This window comes from Mus musculus, chromosome 2 (genome assembly GCF_000001635.26).
Source record: "Mus musculus strain C57BL/6J chromosome 2, GRCm38.p6 C57BL/6J".
In the NCBI taxonomy this organism is placed as follows: domain Eukaryota; kingdom Metazoa; phylum Chordata; class Mammalia; order Rodentia; family Muridae; genus Mus; species Mus musculus.
The window spans coordinates 180,070,204-180,086,472 of NC_000068.7; the positions used below are offsets into that span (position 1 = coordinate 180,070,204).

General features: G+C 48.8%; 1 protein-coding gene across 32 annotated transcripts; it reads left to right on the forward strand.

Annotated features, from left to right (window-relative positions):
* Window positions 1-369: 369 nt before the first annotated feature.
* Mtg2 (mitochondrial ribosome associated GTPase 2) lies at window positions 370-15,699 on the forward strand. Of its 32 annotated transcripts, none has more exons than XM_006500672.2 (10): window positions 385-412; window positions 1,591-1,683; window positions 2,937-3,030; window positions 7,875-7,939; window positions 8,416-8,620; window positions 11,883-12,030; window positions 13,142-13,257; window positions 13,861-14,079; window positions 14,248-14,386; window positions 15,177-15,699. In XM_006500672.2, exons 3-10 carry the CDS (start codon window positions 3,010-3,012, stop codon window positions 15,569-15,571), a joined length of 1,308 nt encoding a protein of 435 aa, XP_006500735.1. In that variant the 5' UTR covers window positions 385-412; window positions 1,591-1,683; window positions 2,937-3,009; the 3' UTR covers window positions 15,572-15,699. The 32 variants fall into 32 exon arrangements, 24 of the variants coding, with proteins under 24 accessions (XP_006500735.1, NP_852089.2, NP_001076797.1 ...); NM_181424.3 differs by having other exon boundaries at window positions 390-412; window positions 7,801-7,939; XR_001783146.1 differs by having other exon boundaries at window positions 396-881; window positions 7,801-7,939; window positions 13,861-14,109.
* The last annotated feature ends 570 nt before the right edge of the window (window positions 15,700-16,269 follow it).

Genomic DNA, 16,269 nt, shown 5'->3' on the forward strand with positions numbered 1-16,269 from the left:
TCATTTCTGTTTATTGAGCATGTTACGTCTGTCTTGTTATTTGTGAACGAAGTACAGTTTTTAAACACCCTATCATTTTCACCCTTGTTTGGTTGGTTGGTTAGACGGAGGCGCACTGTACAAACCTATGTGACTCTCAGACATTCCCGGCCTCTTTTTCCCGAGACTGGAATTAAAAGCGTGCGACCCGGCACCTGGCTTTTTCCTGGTTTTGTGAGACAGGATCACTGTGTGTCTCAGGCTGGGCAGGAATTCACGGCGATCCTTCTGCTCAGCTTCCTTGGTGCCCAGACTTTGGCTTTGGAGCCACAGAGACCACGGGATTCGGGGGGCGGTGCCTCGCCTTCCGGTTTGCTGCTGCACTGCGCGTGCGCGGCCAGAGCCCGACCCGGAACCAGTCGAGCGAGCGGAGGTGGGAGCTGTCGGGAGCGGGTGGGTGCGGGCGGCATTGCACGGGTGTGCGTTCTCCGGCGGCAGGCGGCGGGCGGGATGACTGGGCGGGATCTCTCTCTGTGTGCGGTGGCTCTAATGAGGAGAGCCCGTCCGGCCTGATCGCCGTAAAGTTGGTTTCTGAAAGACTCGCTCTCGCCTTAGCTTGAGCGTGATGGCGCACGCTTGTAAGCGCAGCTTCCCAGATGAGACAGGTGGATTTCTAGGAGTTCGAGGCCCGCCTAGGCCACATAGTGAGACCATGAACAGAAAACAATGGCAGAAACGTCCCCTTGCCCAGCTCTTTTGGAAAGCCTTTATGGATGCGCTACTAGGGTAGAGGCTCACCTGTTAAGATGCAGGCGCCGCAGTGTGTCGCCTAACTATGGGCAGTTGAGTCTTCCTGAGTCCCCGCCTCCGCGGCTTTGTAGAGGCATTCTTTTAAAGATGAGGTAAAGAAGCATTCTGCACACTAAGGATCGGTAGAGATGCGCCTGGGGTGCGAGCAAATGGCCTTGTTCCTACTCAGAAATCTAAAGGACCAGCATGGAACAGTTTCGGAGCTGTCGGGAGGTTTCCCTGCCTGCATGTGAACCAGTCTGGGACCTTGAGTGCTGGGTCGGGGATTGGGTGGGAGGTGGCAGCTGTCCCTCCAGTCAGTCTGTCCCACAAGGCCCCATAGGGCAGGCACCCAGACAGCAGCGTTGTTGAACGCGTGCTTTATTTTGTTTTTGAGACAGGCTCTCCCTTGCTGGCCTGGCACCCAGATGCCTGTCTGGCTTCCGGAGTGCATCTGCCACCGCACACAGCAGGAACACTTACCCCCACCCCCGTGAATGGCATATAATTAAGTAAAAACCATGTAATGTGAGTTGTCAGGTGACAAAATGATACTCCAGTTTCTAAATGTTTTCCACATGAAGAACGAAGTAGATCACAAACATATGTAATGAAGTGTAAAAGTATGTAGCAGAAACAGTAATGCCCGCGTGGGATTTAATATCCGGTAGCAAAGTGAAAATGGAATGCTTAGAATTAAGTTAGTTAACTGTGAATACTGTTAACCAATTGTGCTTAGCCTATAAAAGAATAACACTGAAGAAATGAAAACATTCCTCAAGAATGCTTTTTTTTTTCCCCCTTTCTCTTTTTTTAAGACAGGTTTGCATGTGTCTGGCTCCCTGGCTGGCCTTGAACTTGCTAAGTAGTAGAAGATGACCTTGAACTTCTGACCTTCCTACCTCCACCTCCTGAGTAAGTGGTGGCATGCCTGGATTATGTGATTCCAGGGGTCAACCCCAGGGCTTTGTGCATGCTAGGTCGGTAGGCATTCTACCAACTGAGCTACACCCCTCTTCCACAGTGCTTTCTTCTTTCTCATTGAAGACATCTTGGCACATGTCTCTAGTGCCAGCTACACAATCAGATCAATCGGTTCACTGTGAAACTAGTGCGGAAGGTTCCTGGACACACCTCTTGTGGACAGTAGCCGGGAGCTTAGCATCCTGTATAGCAGCAGTGGCCCTCTCACACGGTAGCACCGTGGAATTCCCCATACATGAAAGCCTTGCTGTACAGCCTTAAAGCATCTTGGCTCTCAGGCTCCAGGCTCTGACTCTCTTCATTGGCCCAGCAAAGGCACAGTTAGACAGAAAGTGAGGATGCCCTCCTAGGCTCCCTCTACAGTGTGCTGTGGGTAGACCCTACCCACTAGGACTTTCTGTGATGGCAGTATCCTAGTCTGTATTTCCTGGTTTAGCCCTGAGTGGCCTGTAGCACTGAAGAACTAGGTACTTGGGCTTTATTTACTCTGGTGAGTGTGCATGCCCATGCATGTGAGTGTGCAGATGCACACACGTGCACATGTACAGGTAAGAGGGCATTAGGTGTCCTCTAGCACTCTTTCTCATTCCCTTGAGGCCAGGTTTCTCCCTGAGTCTGGATCTTGCCATCTCAGCCTCCGTGTAGTGTGCACGGTTGCAGGTTACACCACAAGCATTCTTGCCCACCGAGTCATCTCCTCAGCTGGATTTTAATTCATTTTAACTTTATCAGTCCCGGGTGGCTGTAGACACTAGATGGGACAGTGCAGAGATTGCGTTAGGTAAGCAATGAGAGAGAACAGCGACGACGGGAAAGAGGTTTCGTTTGCTCCCTGGCAGGGAGCCGCCCATCTCAAAGAGCAGACACACAAACTGAAAGTGGGGTGAGGAGCAGACTGTGGCAGCGTACACCTTTGGTCTCCACACTTAGAGGTGGAAGCAAGCAGTTTTCCATGACCTGCCAAGGCTATATGGTGAGACCTTGTTGTCCTCAAACCAACCCCCCCACCGCCACCAAAAGAAAAAAAAAAAAAAAAACCCACAGGAAACACAGAAAGAAGGAAAGGAGCCAAAGCAGACCCAAGTCTGTGTCAGGACGCCAGGTGGCTGTGCAGCTGTTCCTAACCTTTCCGTTTGGCTCCACCAGTGCCAAACCAGCTGACAGTGACAGCCTGTGCCTTACAGGTCTAGCCGCCGGTGTGCCAGCAGGTGCCCAGAGCAGAGCCACCCACCACGTTCCTACAACACTCTTTCCTCCATGCAGCAGTTCAAGTCCTTGGTGAGTTCTGATCCTGTTCTTTGCTTCAGCGTCTTCCATTGTCAAATGGGAATAATGGAAGAGTTTGCTTTGTGGAACATTTGTATAGGCAGAATGGTGGGTTCATCACTGGAACCCACTTTAGCAGGGATAGAATTCTGCAGGTTGCACACTAGGGCTGGAACATTTGCTACTGGTTGCTTGGTTTGGTTTGACTGGTTGGTCGGGGTTTTTTGTTGTTGTTTTTAGGTTTACTTATTTTATATATGTAAGGACACTGTCATTGTCTTCAGACACACCAGAAGAGGGCATCGGATCCCATTATAGGTTTTGAGCCACCATGTCGCTGCTGGGAATGAACTCAGGACCTCTGAAAGAGCAGTCAATGCTCTTAACCACTGAGCCATCTCTCCAGCCCCAGTTGAATTTTTTTTTTTTTTTGAGGCAGGGTCTCACATAACTCAGGCTGGCCTCACACAGTGTAGCTGAGGCTGGTCTTGAACTTGCTGAGGTTAAATGTGTACACCAGCTGCCTCGTGTGTTTAGATAAAGTCTCCCTCTGCAGCCGAGAGCCTGGAAATCATAACAGCTTAGACTGACCTCAGCCAAGGGGATCCAGCTCCCCTGAGCTCCACTGTAAGGGTTGCAGATATGAGCTTCCATATCTGACTCAGTGTTCATTATTAATTAATTACAGAGTGGTACAGAGAGGTGACTTGGTGGTTAGAAACACTTGTTACTCTTACAGAGGACCCAGATTCAGTTTCCCAAACACACATAGGTTCTCAGCAATCCATAACTCCACTTCCAGGGGATCTGTTGCCCTCTTCTGACCTCCATGGGCACTGGGTATTCACGTAGTGTGCATACATACATGTGGGCAAAACACTCATAAAATAAATGCGAAACAATGTATTTTTAATTTATGTTCAAGTGCTTTTCATATGTGCACTGGATAAAGAAGGTTGTGTTCTTTTTTTCTTTTGTTTGTTGTTGCTGCTATTGTTTTGTTTTGTTTTGTTTTGTTTTGTTTTTTGAGACAGGATTTCTCTATGTAACCCTGACTGTCATAGAACTTACTCTGTAGACCATTCTGGCCTCAAACTTAGAGAGATTCATCTGCCTCTGCCTCCTCAGCTCTGAGACTGAAGGTGTACACCACTATACCTGGCAAAAGGCTTGCTTTCTTAACTTTAATTTCTAATTGATTGATATGCTTGGCCCAGGAAGTGGCACTGTTAGGAGGTGTGACCTTGTTGGAAAAAGTGTGTCACTGTGGGGATAGACCTTCAGGTCAAGGTATAGAACTTAGCTCCTCCTGCACCATGCTTGCCTGGAAGCTATTCTCCTACCTTGATGATAATGGACTAAACCTCTGAACCTATAAGCCAGCCCCAGTTAAATGTTGTCCTTATAAGAGTTGCCTTGGTCATGGTGTCTGCTCACAGCAATATAAACCCTAAGACAGTATAATTATGTGTGATACTGTAAATGATTTTCCTGGGGTTTTCTATGCATTCATTATTCTCTCACCTCTTCTTTATAAGATTCTTAGAAATTATATGTCTGTCTGTCTGCCTGCCTGTGGGTGTGTGCGCAAAGAGCAGATTTCTTTGGAGCCAGTACAAGGTGTTAGAGTTCCTACAAATAGTTAAATTGCCTGATGTGGGTGCTAGGAACTGAATTTGGGTCGTGTGCAAGAGCAGTTTACATTGTAATCACTGGGCCATCATTTCTAGCCCACAGCTTCCTCCCTCCCTCCCTCCCTCCCTCCCTCCCTCCTTCCCTCCCTCTTTCTTTCTTTCTTTCTTTCTTTCTTTCTTTCTTTCTTTCTTTCTCTTTCTCTCTTTCTCCCTTGCGCTCTTTCTTCCTTTCCTTCTTTCTCTCTCTTTCTTTCTTTCTTTCTTTCTTTCTTTCTTTCTTTCTTTCTTTCTTTCTTTCTTTCTAACTGCCTTAGCATCTGAAAGCACATGGCTTACAGGAGTGAATGTGGGCATCCCTGTCTTGCATAGGTCTCCAGGGAACCACTCATGCCTTTCCTTAGAAAGTGTGGCATCAGTCTTGGCCTGGCCACTTGTCATGTGCTAGGTGACATTCCTTTCCCATTCTGCTTGCTAAGATGTTGGTTTCCCTACTGGATGTCAAGAAGGTCCCAGCCATGTGCCCTAGCATGCCAGCCAGGACCCAACTGCAGAGGTGGCCTTGTGCTTTCTCAACAGACCCTGCTAGGTACTAGCCTGGAATCCTCAGAGTAGCATATTGTTTTGAGGGGTACTAGCCTCTAACTTTGCTTTGTGTGGAATCTAGGCCGTGGTCTGGAGCTACACTGAACTCTAGAACAGATTGAATAGTATGCTAATGTATGTGAGTTTGGGGTTATTTTTTGATAGCATTTACCAGGAACTTAACCACCAGGGCTGAAATTTGGGAATATTTTTTTCTAGAAAACATGATTTCTTGAGGTGATGTGGGGCTGTTTGTTCTTGTATTTGTTTGAATCTTTAATGATATGCCCATGTGGTTGCCAGGTAGGAGTGGGCATGGCTTTAGATAACAGCACCTGAGAGGCAGAAACAGGCAGATTGAGCTCAAGCCTAGTCCACGGAGTGAACTCTAGGACAGACGGGGCCACACAGAAAACCCTGTTGGGAAAAACAATTAAAAAGAAGGAAAGAAGGGAAGGAAGGAAGGAAGGAAGGAAGGAAGGAAAGTTATATCCATTTGACATGAGTGAGTCTCAGAGCACCACATGTGAAGAGTGGAGGAATTCTCTGTAAATCTAGTCACTCCAGAGCAATCTGCTTTAAAAAGATAACTTTCATAGTTAGGGCTGGAGTTGTAGCTCTGTGGTAGGGCATTTATTTATTTATTTATTTATTTATGTGTATGCATTTTTTATCTGCATGTATACCTGCATGCATCAGATTACATGTGGTTGCTGGGACTTGAACTCAGGACCTCTAGAAGAGCAGACGATACTCTTTAACCACGAGCCATTTGTCCAGAGCCACTGAGCCATCTATCCCTCTAGGCACTGTAGAAATTAAAACAAGCTTCAGAGGGCTCAGTGGTTAACAGTGTGGCTGCTTTTACAAAAGACTAGGGTTCTATTCCCAGGACCCACCTGGAAGCTCACAACTGTCTGTAACTCCAGTTCCCAGGGATCTGACATCCACAGACACTAGGTAGATATGTACACACATGCATGTATTGCACATACATTTGACAGAACACCCATATTTATAAAATAAAGTAATAAAGTATTCAAAGTTGAAAAAGAAAAGAAAAAACAGTTGGGCATGGTGGCATATGCCTTTAATCCCAGCACTTGGGAGGCAGAGGCAGGCGGATTTCAGAGTTTGAGGCCAGCCTGATCTACAGAATGAGTTCCAGGACAGCCAGAGCTACACAGAGAAACCCTGTCTTGAAAAAAAAAAAAGAAGAAAGAAAAAAAAAACTTAGGGCTAGCAGGAGGAGGGTGACCCCTGAATGTCTGTGTGTCTTAGTTAGGGTTTCTATTGCTGTGAAGAGACACCATGGTCACAACAACTCTTATAAAGGAAAGCATTTTTTTTTATGATTTATTTATTTCATTTATAAAAGTACACTGTAGCTATCTTCAGACACATCAGTAGAGGTCATGGGATCCCATTACAGATGGTTGTGAGCCACCATGTTGTTGCTGGGAATTGAATTCAGGACCTCTGGAAGAGCAGTCAGTGCTCTTAACTGCTGAGCCATCTCACCAGCCCAGCATTTTTTAAAAAAGATTTATTTATTTCATTTATAAGAGTACACTATAGCTATCTTCAGACATATAACAAGAGAGCATCTGATCTCATTACAGATAGATGGTTGTGAGCCACCATGTGGTTGCTGGGAATTGAACTCAGGACCTCTGGAAGAGCAAACAGCCAGTGCTCTTAACCGCTGAGCCATCTCTCCAGCCCAAAGGAAAGCATTAGTTGGGGCTGCTCATCGACCATTATCGTCATGGTGGGAAGCATAGTGGCATTCAGACAGACATGGTGCTGGAGAGGAAGCTGAGAGTTCTACATCTGCATCAGCAGGCAGCAGAAAGCTTGAGTGAGCCACTGGGTCTGGCTTGAGCTTCTGAAACCTCAAGGCCCACCCAGCCCCAGGGACACACTTCCTCCAACACAGCCACACCTCCTTAATTTAAGCCTGTTTTCATTCAAACCACCACAGTATGTGAACATCAGTGTCACACATCATCTAGATATGGGTCCCATGATTCCTGGTTCCTGGAGATGAGGCTATCTGTGGGGCTGTGCTTAGGAGAACATGGCTGGGGGCACAGAAAGGTGTTAAGACCCATAGCACAAACTGGGAGGATCCAAAACTCCTAGGTAGACTTCTGCTGGCCACACCAGGAACAATTGGAGACTCAGACTGAATACTGCCAAGAGCTTGTGTACTGACCAAGGAAGACGCATGCATAGAATCATAAGCTTGTGGTGTGTGGAGGAGCAGGATCTAGGGGGCCTCATTAGACCCCTGTGGAGCAGAGTGTGGCCCAGCCTACTGTGTGCTTAGCAGCGCAGCTCTCCCCTGGCCTCAGGGTTTTGTGGGTGTGCTCTCAGGGAAGCATACCTTTACCTCCTAGCTGTTGTTCCTGCTGCAGGGTGTGTGGTGGCTTTTCAAGCTTCAGTGCCGTCTGGCATTGCTTTGTGGAGGCAGGTCCCCACCCTGAAGCAGCAGGAGGGCAGGTCACCTCATTAGAGCACAAGCCACTGAGGCTCAGAGGCCCCCATCACTCTCATCTCTCAGGAAATTAGAAGGATGGGAGCTGCGTGAGGAACAGAGTGCTGAGACCACACAGACACTGCTCATTGTGTTCACAGAAGGACAGACGCCACGGTGCACCCGTGTGGGCTGGCCTGGCCTTGCCCGGCCTTTCCACTTTCAGGTGAGGAGAATGAGGCAGCAGTTGCAAAGGTGACCTGTGTCTGGTTGTGTGGGTGCCGTCAGTCAGTGTTCTCCTGTACCAGGCTAATGGTTTTCAGCTACCCGAGAGACACTCTTCAGTAACAATTTAGCAAATGGCTGTTTTTACTTTGGAGAAATTCTGACTTGAGATTTAAATTCCCTTTTAATAATCTCACCAAGCAGATCCCTCATATTCTCCTTGGAGATTCACTCACCATTGCAAAGATTTAATTACCTAAAGCTGTGTGCCCAGCCCCTGGCCTGAGTGCACATGGGCTGTCAGACACAGAATCCATCCCCATGCATTGTGGGGTCCAACAGATCACTTCCTCCGGTCACTTGTTTTCTCTGACACAATTCTGGATTCTGCCATGTGCCAGAGTTTGCTCTAGCTCTAGTCTGAAGTTCACGTTTAACCCAAGGGCCTTACTGGATCCTTCTGACTTTTTTTATTAGGACCATGGTATCTACCAGACTTGTCTTGGCAAGGACTTGCACTGTGTTTGAGGGTGTTTTGAAATGGGCTCCATCCACACGTGCTGTCCTCAGGCCTAGCCACCTTCTTCTACAAGCATCATGCAGATTGCTCTCTGTGGGCATCGTAGACCACGCTAAGCACCGGGAGCCTTCTGGGAAGAAGGTTCTGTCAGAGAAGAAACTGGTAAGCCACTGCTTAGGGAGGATGCCTTTGAGCCTGCCCCAGCCCAGCCCCAGTGCCTGTGCGTGTGTGTGCGTGTGTGTGTGTGTGTGTGTGTGTGTGTGTGTGTGTGTGTACTCATGGAAGTCAGGGTAAAAGGTAGGGTCCCTTGGAGTTACAGACACCTGAAGTAGGTACTTCAGGTACTTGGGTTCCCTGGAATTGCAACAAGAGTTCCTCACTGCCCCGTTGTCTCTAGCAGCAGCTATGCATTCTGGTTTGCATGACACACACTGAGGGCAACATGGAGATCTTGAAGAACAAACAGACTGTGTGCCAGAAGCTTGTGGCCACACAAGGCCAGGTGGAGCTAGGGCCTGACTTGATTGATTGATTGGTTGATTGATTTAGAGTATTGGGGATGGAACCCAGGGCTTTTGCCTGAGTGCTGAAGTGCTCCAAGAGCTGAAGCCCTGCCTTAAGAGCTTATTCTACTGTTTAGAGACAGGGACCCAGGCCATCCAGGTGCCTTTAACTCCCGCGGAGCTGAAGATGACCTTAATCCCTGATCCTCTGTCTCCAGCTCCCGCCTCACTCAGCTTTCCTAAAAGTATTTTTTGTGCATTTACTTATTTATTTGCATTTAAGTGTTTTTGAATATTCAAGTTCTGTTTTGACCCTGGGGATTGGGTATATCTTTAGTTTTGCTTGTTCATTTGTTTAATGCGTGCAGGGGCCTGTGTGTATGCAGGTACCTGTGTAAATGTGCAAGAAGACAATCTCTGTCATCCTCAGAGCACTATCCGTTTCCTTTAATGGAGTCTCTCATTGACTACCATAGCAGCTCTTTCTTTATATGGGCTCTGGGGACTAAACCCAGGACCAAACACTTGAGGCTGTTATAAGAGGTTTTTCTTCTGATTACAAGAACCTTTCAGGAGTTCTTTTTTTTTTTTTTAAGATTTATTTATTATTATATCTAAGTACACTGTCCTGTCTTCAGACACACTAGAAGAGGGCGTCAGATCCCATTACGGATGGTTGTGAGCCACCATGTGGTTTGCTGAGATTTGAACTCATGACCTTCGGGAGAGCAGTCAGTGCTTTTAACCGCTGAGCCATCTCTCCGGCCCCCTTTCATGAATTCTTGCTGTTATCTTCTTGCTCCTTTTCTGTCCTCTTGCCTCTTCCCCCCTCTCTTTCCACATGCTCATGACCGGCCTCTACTTCTCAACTCTGTCTCTCTCTCTGTTTCTGTCTGTCTCTGGCTCTGCTCTGTTCTGCTCTGCTTTGTTTTTCAAGACAGGGTTTCTCTGTGTAAATAGCCTTGGCTCTGCTGGAGCTCACTCTAGACCAGGCTGTCCTGTAACTCACAGAAATCCTCCTGTCTCTGCCTCCAGAATGCTGGGAATAAAAATGTGTGCTGCCGGGGGCTGGACAGGTGGCTCAACAGTTAAGAGCACAGACTGCCCTTCCAGAGGTCCTGAGTTCAATTCCCAGCAACCACATGGTGGCTTACAACCATCTGTAATGGGGTCTGACGCCCTCTTCTGGTGTGTCTGAAGAGAGCAATGTTGTACTCATATACATAAAATAAAATAAAATAATTTTTTAAAAATGTGTGCTGCCAAGGCTGGTGAGATGGCTCAGTGGGTAAGAGCACCCGACTGCTCTTCTGAAGGTCCAGAGTTCAAATCCCAGCAACCACATGGTGGCTCACAACCATCCCTAACAAGATCTGACTCCCTCTTCTGGTGTGTCTGAAGACAGCTACAGTGTACTTACATATAATAAATAAATAAATCTTTAAAAAAAAAAAATGTGTGCTGCAACTGGCCACAGGCTGTCCTTTGATGATCTTTGACTAAAGAACTGACTCATTAGGACTCACCTCGCTCTCACCTTTGGAAAGAGCTTCAGTTGAGCACCGAGGCTTCCTCAGGCGTCCCCTGCTGCCAGTTCATGCTTGAGCGGGATCCTTCCTGATGGTCTCAACCTTGTTTTTTCCTGTGAGGTGGATTCTGGTTTTGTTGGCTCAGTGCAAATTTACATTCTTTTTGAAGTAGCAGCTTGTGGTTTTCTTTGGGGTGTGGCCAAGGAATCCTAGGCTATTTGGTTTGGGGACCTTTTGTTTATTTTTGTGGTATGCGGCATCAGATCTGGGTCCTTACACTGTGCACGCGATGACTTAGTGCTGTACTGCTGAGCTCTACCCCAGGCTGGACAGTTTTTGTCTTAGAAACAGTTCCTTCCAGGAGACTGGGTAGAGCCGCAGTGGCTGAGAGCACTTGTTATTCTTGCAGAGGATTTGGCTTTGGTTCCCAGCACCCTCAGAATAGCTCACGACTACCTGAAATTCCAGCTCTAGGAGATCTGGCACAAGTTTTCACACATAATGGAACATATACATATTCTCAGGTACATACACTTATACACATAAAATAAATAACTATTTTAAAAATCAGATGCTAGGGATGGAAGAGGAAACTGTAGCTGAAGGATGAGCTGAATGTATGAGGGTTTTGCCAGCGAGTATTTAAATGGGCCACATGTGTACCTTGTGCAGAAGAGGGAGGGCTTCAGATGTCCTGGGGTTAGAGTTACAGATGTTTGTGAACCATAGATGTTTGCTGAGAATAGAACCCAGGTTCTCTGCAACAATAGCAAGAGCTCTTAACTGCCGAACCATCTTCCCAGCCCAGTTGGTTAATTCTTTTTCTTTGACTGTGTTCTGCATTAAGGGCCTAAAGAAAGCCTTTCTGAGAAGGGTCATGCCTGCCTCCCTGCTTCTCACACATAAGCCCTCCGGTGGCGCCTTGGGAAGTAGACTCTGCACAGCAAAAGTGTGGGCATTCCCCAGGGACCCCACCTTCTCCCACAGCAGCTATAGCTTTCCACTAGTAAAGACAGGGCTGCAGTTTTAGCAATACAGTTCTGTTTGAAAGAAGCTAGAGGGACACTTTGTTCAGGGAACATTTCCTAAACAAGCTGTGCTCTCTAGAATTGCTGAGTTCCCTTTTGAAGTGTGTACACCACACCAGCCGCCCGCTGTGTCTGCAGTGGTTCACCTCAGCCCTCGGGTGCGGGTGACCTGTAAGAGCCGGGCCTTACCTGTGGCTTCTGAAGAGCTCTGCAATCATATTAGCATGCTTAACCTCTAATGTTGGTAGAGAGGCATGTATCAAGTGGATGGTAATGGGTATGAGTGTTTTGCTTGCATGCATGTTTGTCTCCTGGAAGGGTTGCAGGGGTGCTAACATCCTCTGGTGCCTTTTACTCTCTGTAGAAAAGGCATTTCGTGGATCACCGGAGAGTGCTGGTCCGTGGAGGAAGCGGGGGCTCTGGCATGAGCTGCTTCCACAGTGAGCCCCGCAAGGAGTTTGGAGGCCCTGATGGTGGAGATGGAGGAAATGGTGGACACATCATCCTGAGAGGCACGTCCCCTGGGGCAGCTGGGGAGGGACAGCCTGCACACGGGGTGGAGGTCCTGCTGTCCTATCTTGGCACGTATCTGCACTCAAACTTGGTGTGTACACAGCATTTTTATGAATTGTGTCTGTGCTCAGCACCAGTGTACCAAGGCAAGAGACTTTGGATGTCATTTTTGTTTTTTAATCTCAGAAACACAAGTTGTTTCCCATCAGGAGCCTCATGACAGCCCATGTCACAGGGTCAGACAGTGCAGCAGAGCCCTTGGCTGTACTGAGCAAATGCCTGGCATGAATATTCAGCAAGCTGGGTGCAAGCATCTTCATAGCATAATGAAGTTAGCTGCTGGTTATTGTATGTGTACGGGTGCTAGGCCTGAGTGCTTGTCTGTGTATGTACCACATGTATGCCCTGCAGAGGCCATCTGACCTAGAATTGCAGACAGCTGTGAGCTGCCATTAGACGCTGGGCACCAACCTGCATCCTCTGCGTGAGCCGCCATGCTCCTAACAGTGCCCAGCTCTTTAGCTCCGTAGGTGAATTTTTTTGTGTTTTTAATTGATGATAGTCATATTCACCTTATATGGTGATGCCTTCCTGCTGCAAGTTTGAAAAAATTTCAGGCCAGTCAGGGCTACAATTCTACACAGTGAAAACTTGTCAAAAAAGAAAGAAAGAAAGAAAGAAAGAAAGAAAGGAGGGAGGGAGGGAGGGAGGGAGGGAGGGAGGGAGGGAGGGAGGGAGGGAAGGAAGGAAGGAAGGAAGGAAAGAAAGAAAGGAAAGAAAGCAAGCAAACAAACCAGCCAGCCAGCCTATGGTGGTAGTGGTGATGGTAGTGGCACATGCCTTTAATCCCAGCTCTCAGGAGAGGCAGGCAGAGGCAAGTGGATCTCTGTGAGTTCGAGGACAGCCAGGGCTAAACAGAGAAACTCTGTCTCGGGGAAGAAAAAAAAGGTCATATTCTATTTCGGTTAGGATAATGAAGAGTGTGGGCGGCCAGCCGTACACCCAAGCCAGGGGAGGAGGAGGGTGGCAGATGTAAGGCCCTGTTCCCCGCTCAGCAGCTGCGTCGGCTGTCTTAACACAAAGGAACATGAGGTTTTGCTCTTGCTCTAGTTGACCAGCAAGTCAAGTCCTTGTCCTCAGTCTTATCCCAGTATCAGGGCTTCAGTGGAGAAGACGGTGGCAGTAAAAACTGCTCTGGACGAGGTGGTGCCACCCTCTACATTCAGGTAAGCTGGGGAGCTGGAGCAGGAGTCGTCCCCTGCGTCCTAGTCACTGAGTCCATGGGTGACTAAAGCACCCAGCTGGGAACAGAAGCGGACAGTGGTGTGTTTTAGGGGTCACATTCCCCACACAATCACCTTTGCACTGGTGTGGTACTGTGTTGCTTCTGACCCAAGAGAGTCTAAAGGAATGACCTTGAAGAGGGAGCCAAGCACATACTTTCCCATGTCTAGACAGGGGCAGCATGCCCACTCCAGGGTTCCACACTCCCATGCCGGTTCCCTACTGCTTGGTTGTTCAGGTCCTATAGAAACACTTCAGAAAAGCCCCATACAGAAATGGGTTTCTGGTGTTATGACAGGGCCTCACTGTGGGACCCAGGCTGCCCTTGAACTTGTAATCCCCCTGCCTCAGCTGCCTAAGCGCTAGAAGGCAAGTCTTACCATGACACCTTATGGGGCATCTGACTAGCCCCATAAAATCTCTTCGGAGCAGAGATTTGTTTGTTCTGATACCTGAAGAGAGCGGTTACCAGCGCCCCACCCCTCCTCTTCCTGGCTGGTGATAGAACACCTGATGACAGTGATGGGGGTGGGGGTGCTTTTCAGGTCCCTGTGGGTACCTTGGTGAAAGAAGGAGACAAGATCGTGGCTGACCTCTCTAACCTGGGAGACGAGTACGTGGCTGCTCTCGGGGGTGCAGGAGGAAAAGGCAATCGTTTCTTCCTGGCCAACGACAACCGTGCCCCTGTAACTTGCACCCCTGGACAACCGGGTCAGGAGCGGGTCCTCTACTTGGAACTCAAGACAATGGCTCACGCTGGGATGGTATGCCCCTGACAGTGCCACACCCTGAGGGTGAGCACACTCTACCCAGGAGAGAATGCTGGCTTTCATTCATCGCCCCTGCCCAGTGCTCTGTCTGTCTGTGCCAGCTGCTGGTGGCATTGACAGTGTCCTCCATGAGACCACAGGACACTTTTACTTTGTTTCTAGGTTGGCTTCCCAAATGCTGGGAAATCCTCTCTCCTTCGAGCCATTTCAAATGCAAAACCTGCTGTAGCTTCCTACCCGTTCACCACCTTGAACCCTCACGTGGGGATCGTTCACTATGAAGGCCACCAACAGGTAGCAGGTAGAGCCTCTAAAACCCTGCCAGAGGATGAGTTTAAATGGCCCAGTGATTCAGGAGAGCAATTATGTAACCCCGAGTTTCTCTTCCCACTTAAAAAATGAGACATTGTTTTCCCTGATTGAAACAATTTTAATGAGTCTGTTCTCTGTCAAAGTCAGCCCCTCCCCTCCCAGCCAAGAAATCCGATCCCTTCTGTTGGGAATTGTACTCTTGAGTTGGGAGCCTGAGGAGAGGACTGCCTCTTGCCTTCCTCATTCTCTCCTGTGGAACTGGGCGGTATCAGTCATGCAGACAGCATGTGGTTTAAAAAGCCTTTCCTGTAGCATTTTAAGAGGAAAACTTTTTTCCAGAAGATAATGTACCCATTAAAAATAGCAAGCCTGCTGGTGAGGTTATTTGTGCAGCACTTTATATCTGCAAAGTGCACGATAGTGATTGGTATCCATAATCAAATTATCCATAGAATGCAGGGAGCCAGCTCCCTTTTATGAACTGTGTTTGAAGCCTGGGAGACAGGAATGTGTTAAATCTTCCTCATTAGATTAATCCACCATGCCTGTCACCCAAATATTTCAGAGCATTTTACAGACCTGAGAGCTGAGGTGCCTCGGTGTCGCTTGGCCTGCTGAGTCACCTGGGGGCGGATGAGTGGCTTTGATTCCCAGTGTTCCTTGAAAGTTGTAGAACATGAGATCTGGGCCAGAAAGGGTCTCCCTGAGGGGAGTCTCCTGACCGCAATTGGGAGGCCGAGAACAGGACCCTGACCTGACATAACTCTTACTTCTTTCAGTGGCAGACATCCCAGGCATCATCCGAGGTGCACACCAGAACAAGGGCCTGGGCCTCAGCTTCCTCAGGCACATCGAGCGTTGTCGCTTCTTCCTGTTTGTGGTAGATCTTACCTTGCCTGAGCCGTGGACTCAGGTTGATGATTTAAAATATGAACTAGAGAAGTTTGAAGAAGGCCTGTCAGAGAGGTCCCACGTGATCATTGCAAATAAGATCGATCTCCCGCAAGCCAGAGCCCGCCTGCCTCAGCTGCAGGCCCGCCTCGGACAGGAGGCCATAGGCCTGTCGGCGCTGACTGGGGAGAACCTGGAGCAGCTGCTTCTGCACCTGAAGGAGCTGCATGATGCCCACATAGAGGCCGAGCTGGAGCAGGGCCGCCAGCCTCTCAGGTGGTAGTGGGCACAGGGCCGTGTGCCCCAGGGCCAGCGTGGAACGGGGGTGGGCCATCAATCACAGGAAGCAAAAGCAACCTTTTGTAAACTGCGGGCCCTTTGAACTCCCGAGACTAAGTACTTGCAAATATATGGATGTGTCTGTGTCTTTATTTCCCACCAATTTGGGGCACCCTCCTAAAGTGCCCCCTGCCCCCTGGCCCAGCGTGATGGAGTATTCTGTGCCACCTAGTACCTGAATTGCTCCCTGTGCTTGGTGTGCCTGTCATCCTTGCTGCTGACTGGTTTGCTGGAGTTGACTCATTTGTGCTAATTAACACCTCATTAGTAGGAGGACAGTGCTGCTGGCTGAAGGTAGCAAACACTGCTGCCAGGCGGCCTGGGCAAACGCAGCTGAGCAGCCGAGCCATGGCTGGGCTTCTCATGCTCACACCTCAGGGTTTGTGGCCCTCGTGTGATTGGGTCTGCCCACCGTCCCGCAGAGCAGCAAGGTCCCACACCAGCCTCTGTGTGGCTCTCTGCTGTGCCACCGTGTCAGGGAAGCAGGGTGCAGTGGCCATACTTTGTTCTCCAGTGCCAGCTGACTGAGAACAGCAAGGGCCAGCTCCTTCCCTGTTGTTCCCAGAGCGCTGAGCTCTGTGGGGGCTGAACACCAAGGCAGCCTTGAGCTTCACGACTGAATGCACCCAATATCCGACCAGG

Excerpts from the sequence above, each read along its gene's own strand:
- Mtg2 (XM_017319124.1), top strand. The coding sequence starts at position 2,705 with ATGACCTGCCAAGGCTATATGGTGAGACCTTGTTGTCCTCAAACCAAC. Across the intron at positions 8,621-11,882 it reads TTCTGTCAGAGAAGAAACTG|AAAAGGCATTTCGTGGATCA; the intron begins GTAAGCCACTGC and ends TACTCTCTGTAG. Across the intron at positions 12,031-13,141 it reads TGGACACATCATCCTGAGAG|TTGACCAGCAAGTCAAGTCC; the intron begins GCACGTCCCCTG and ends CTCTTGCTCTAG.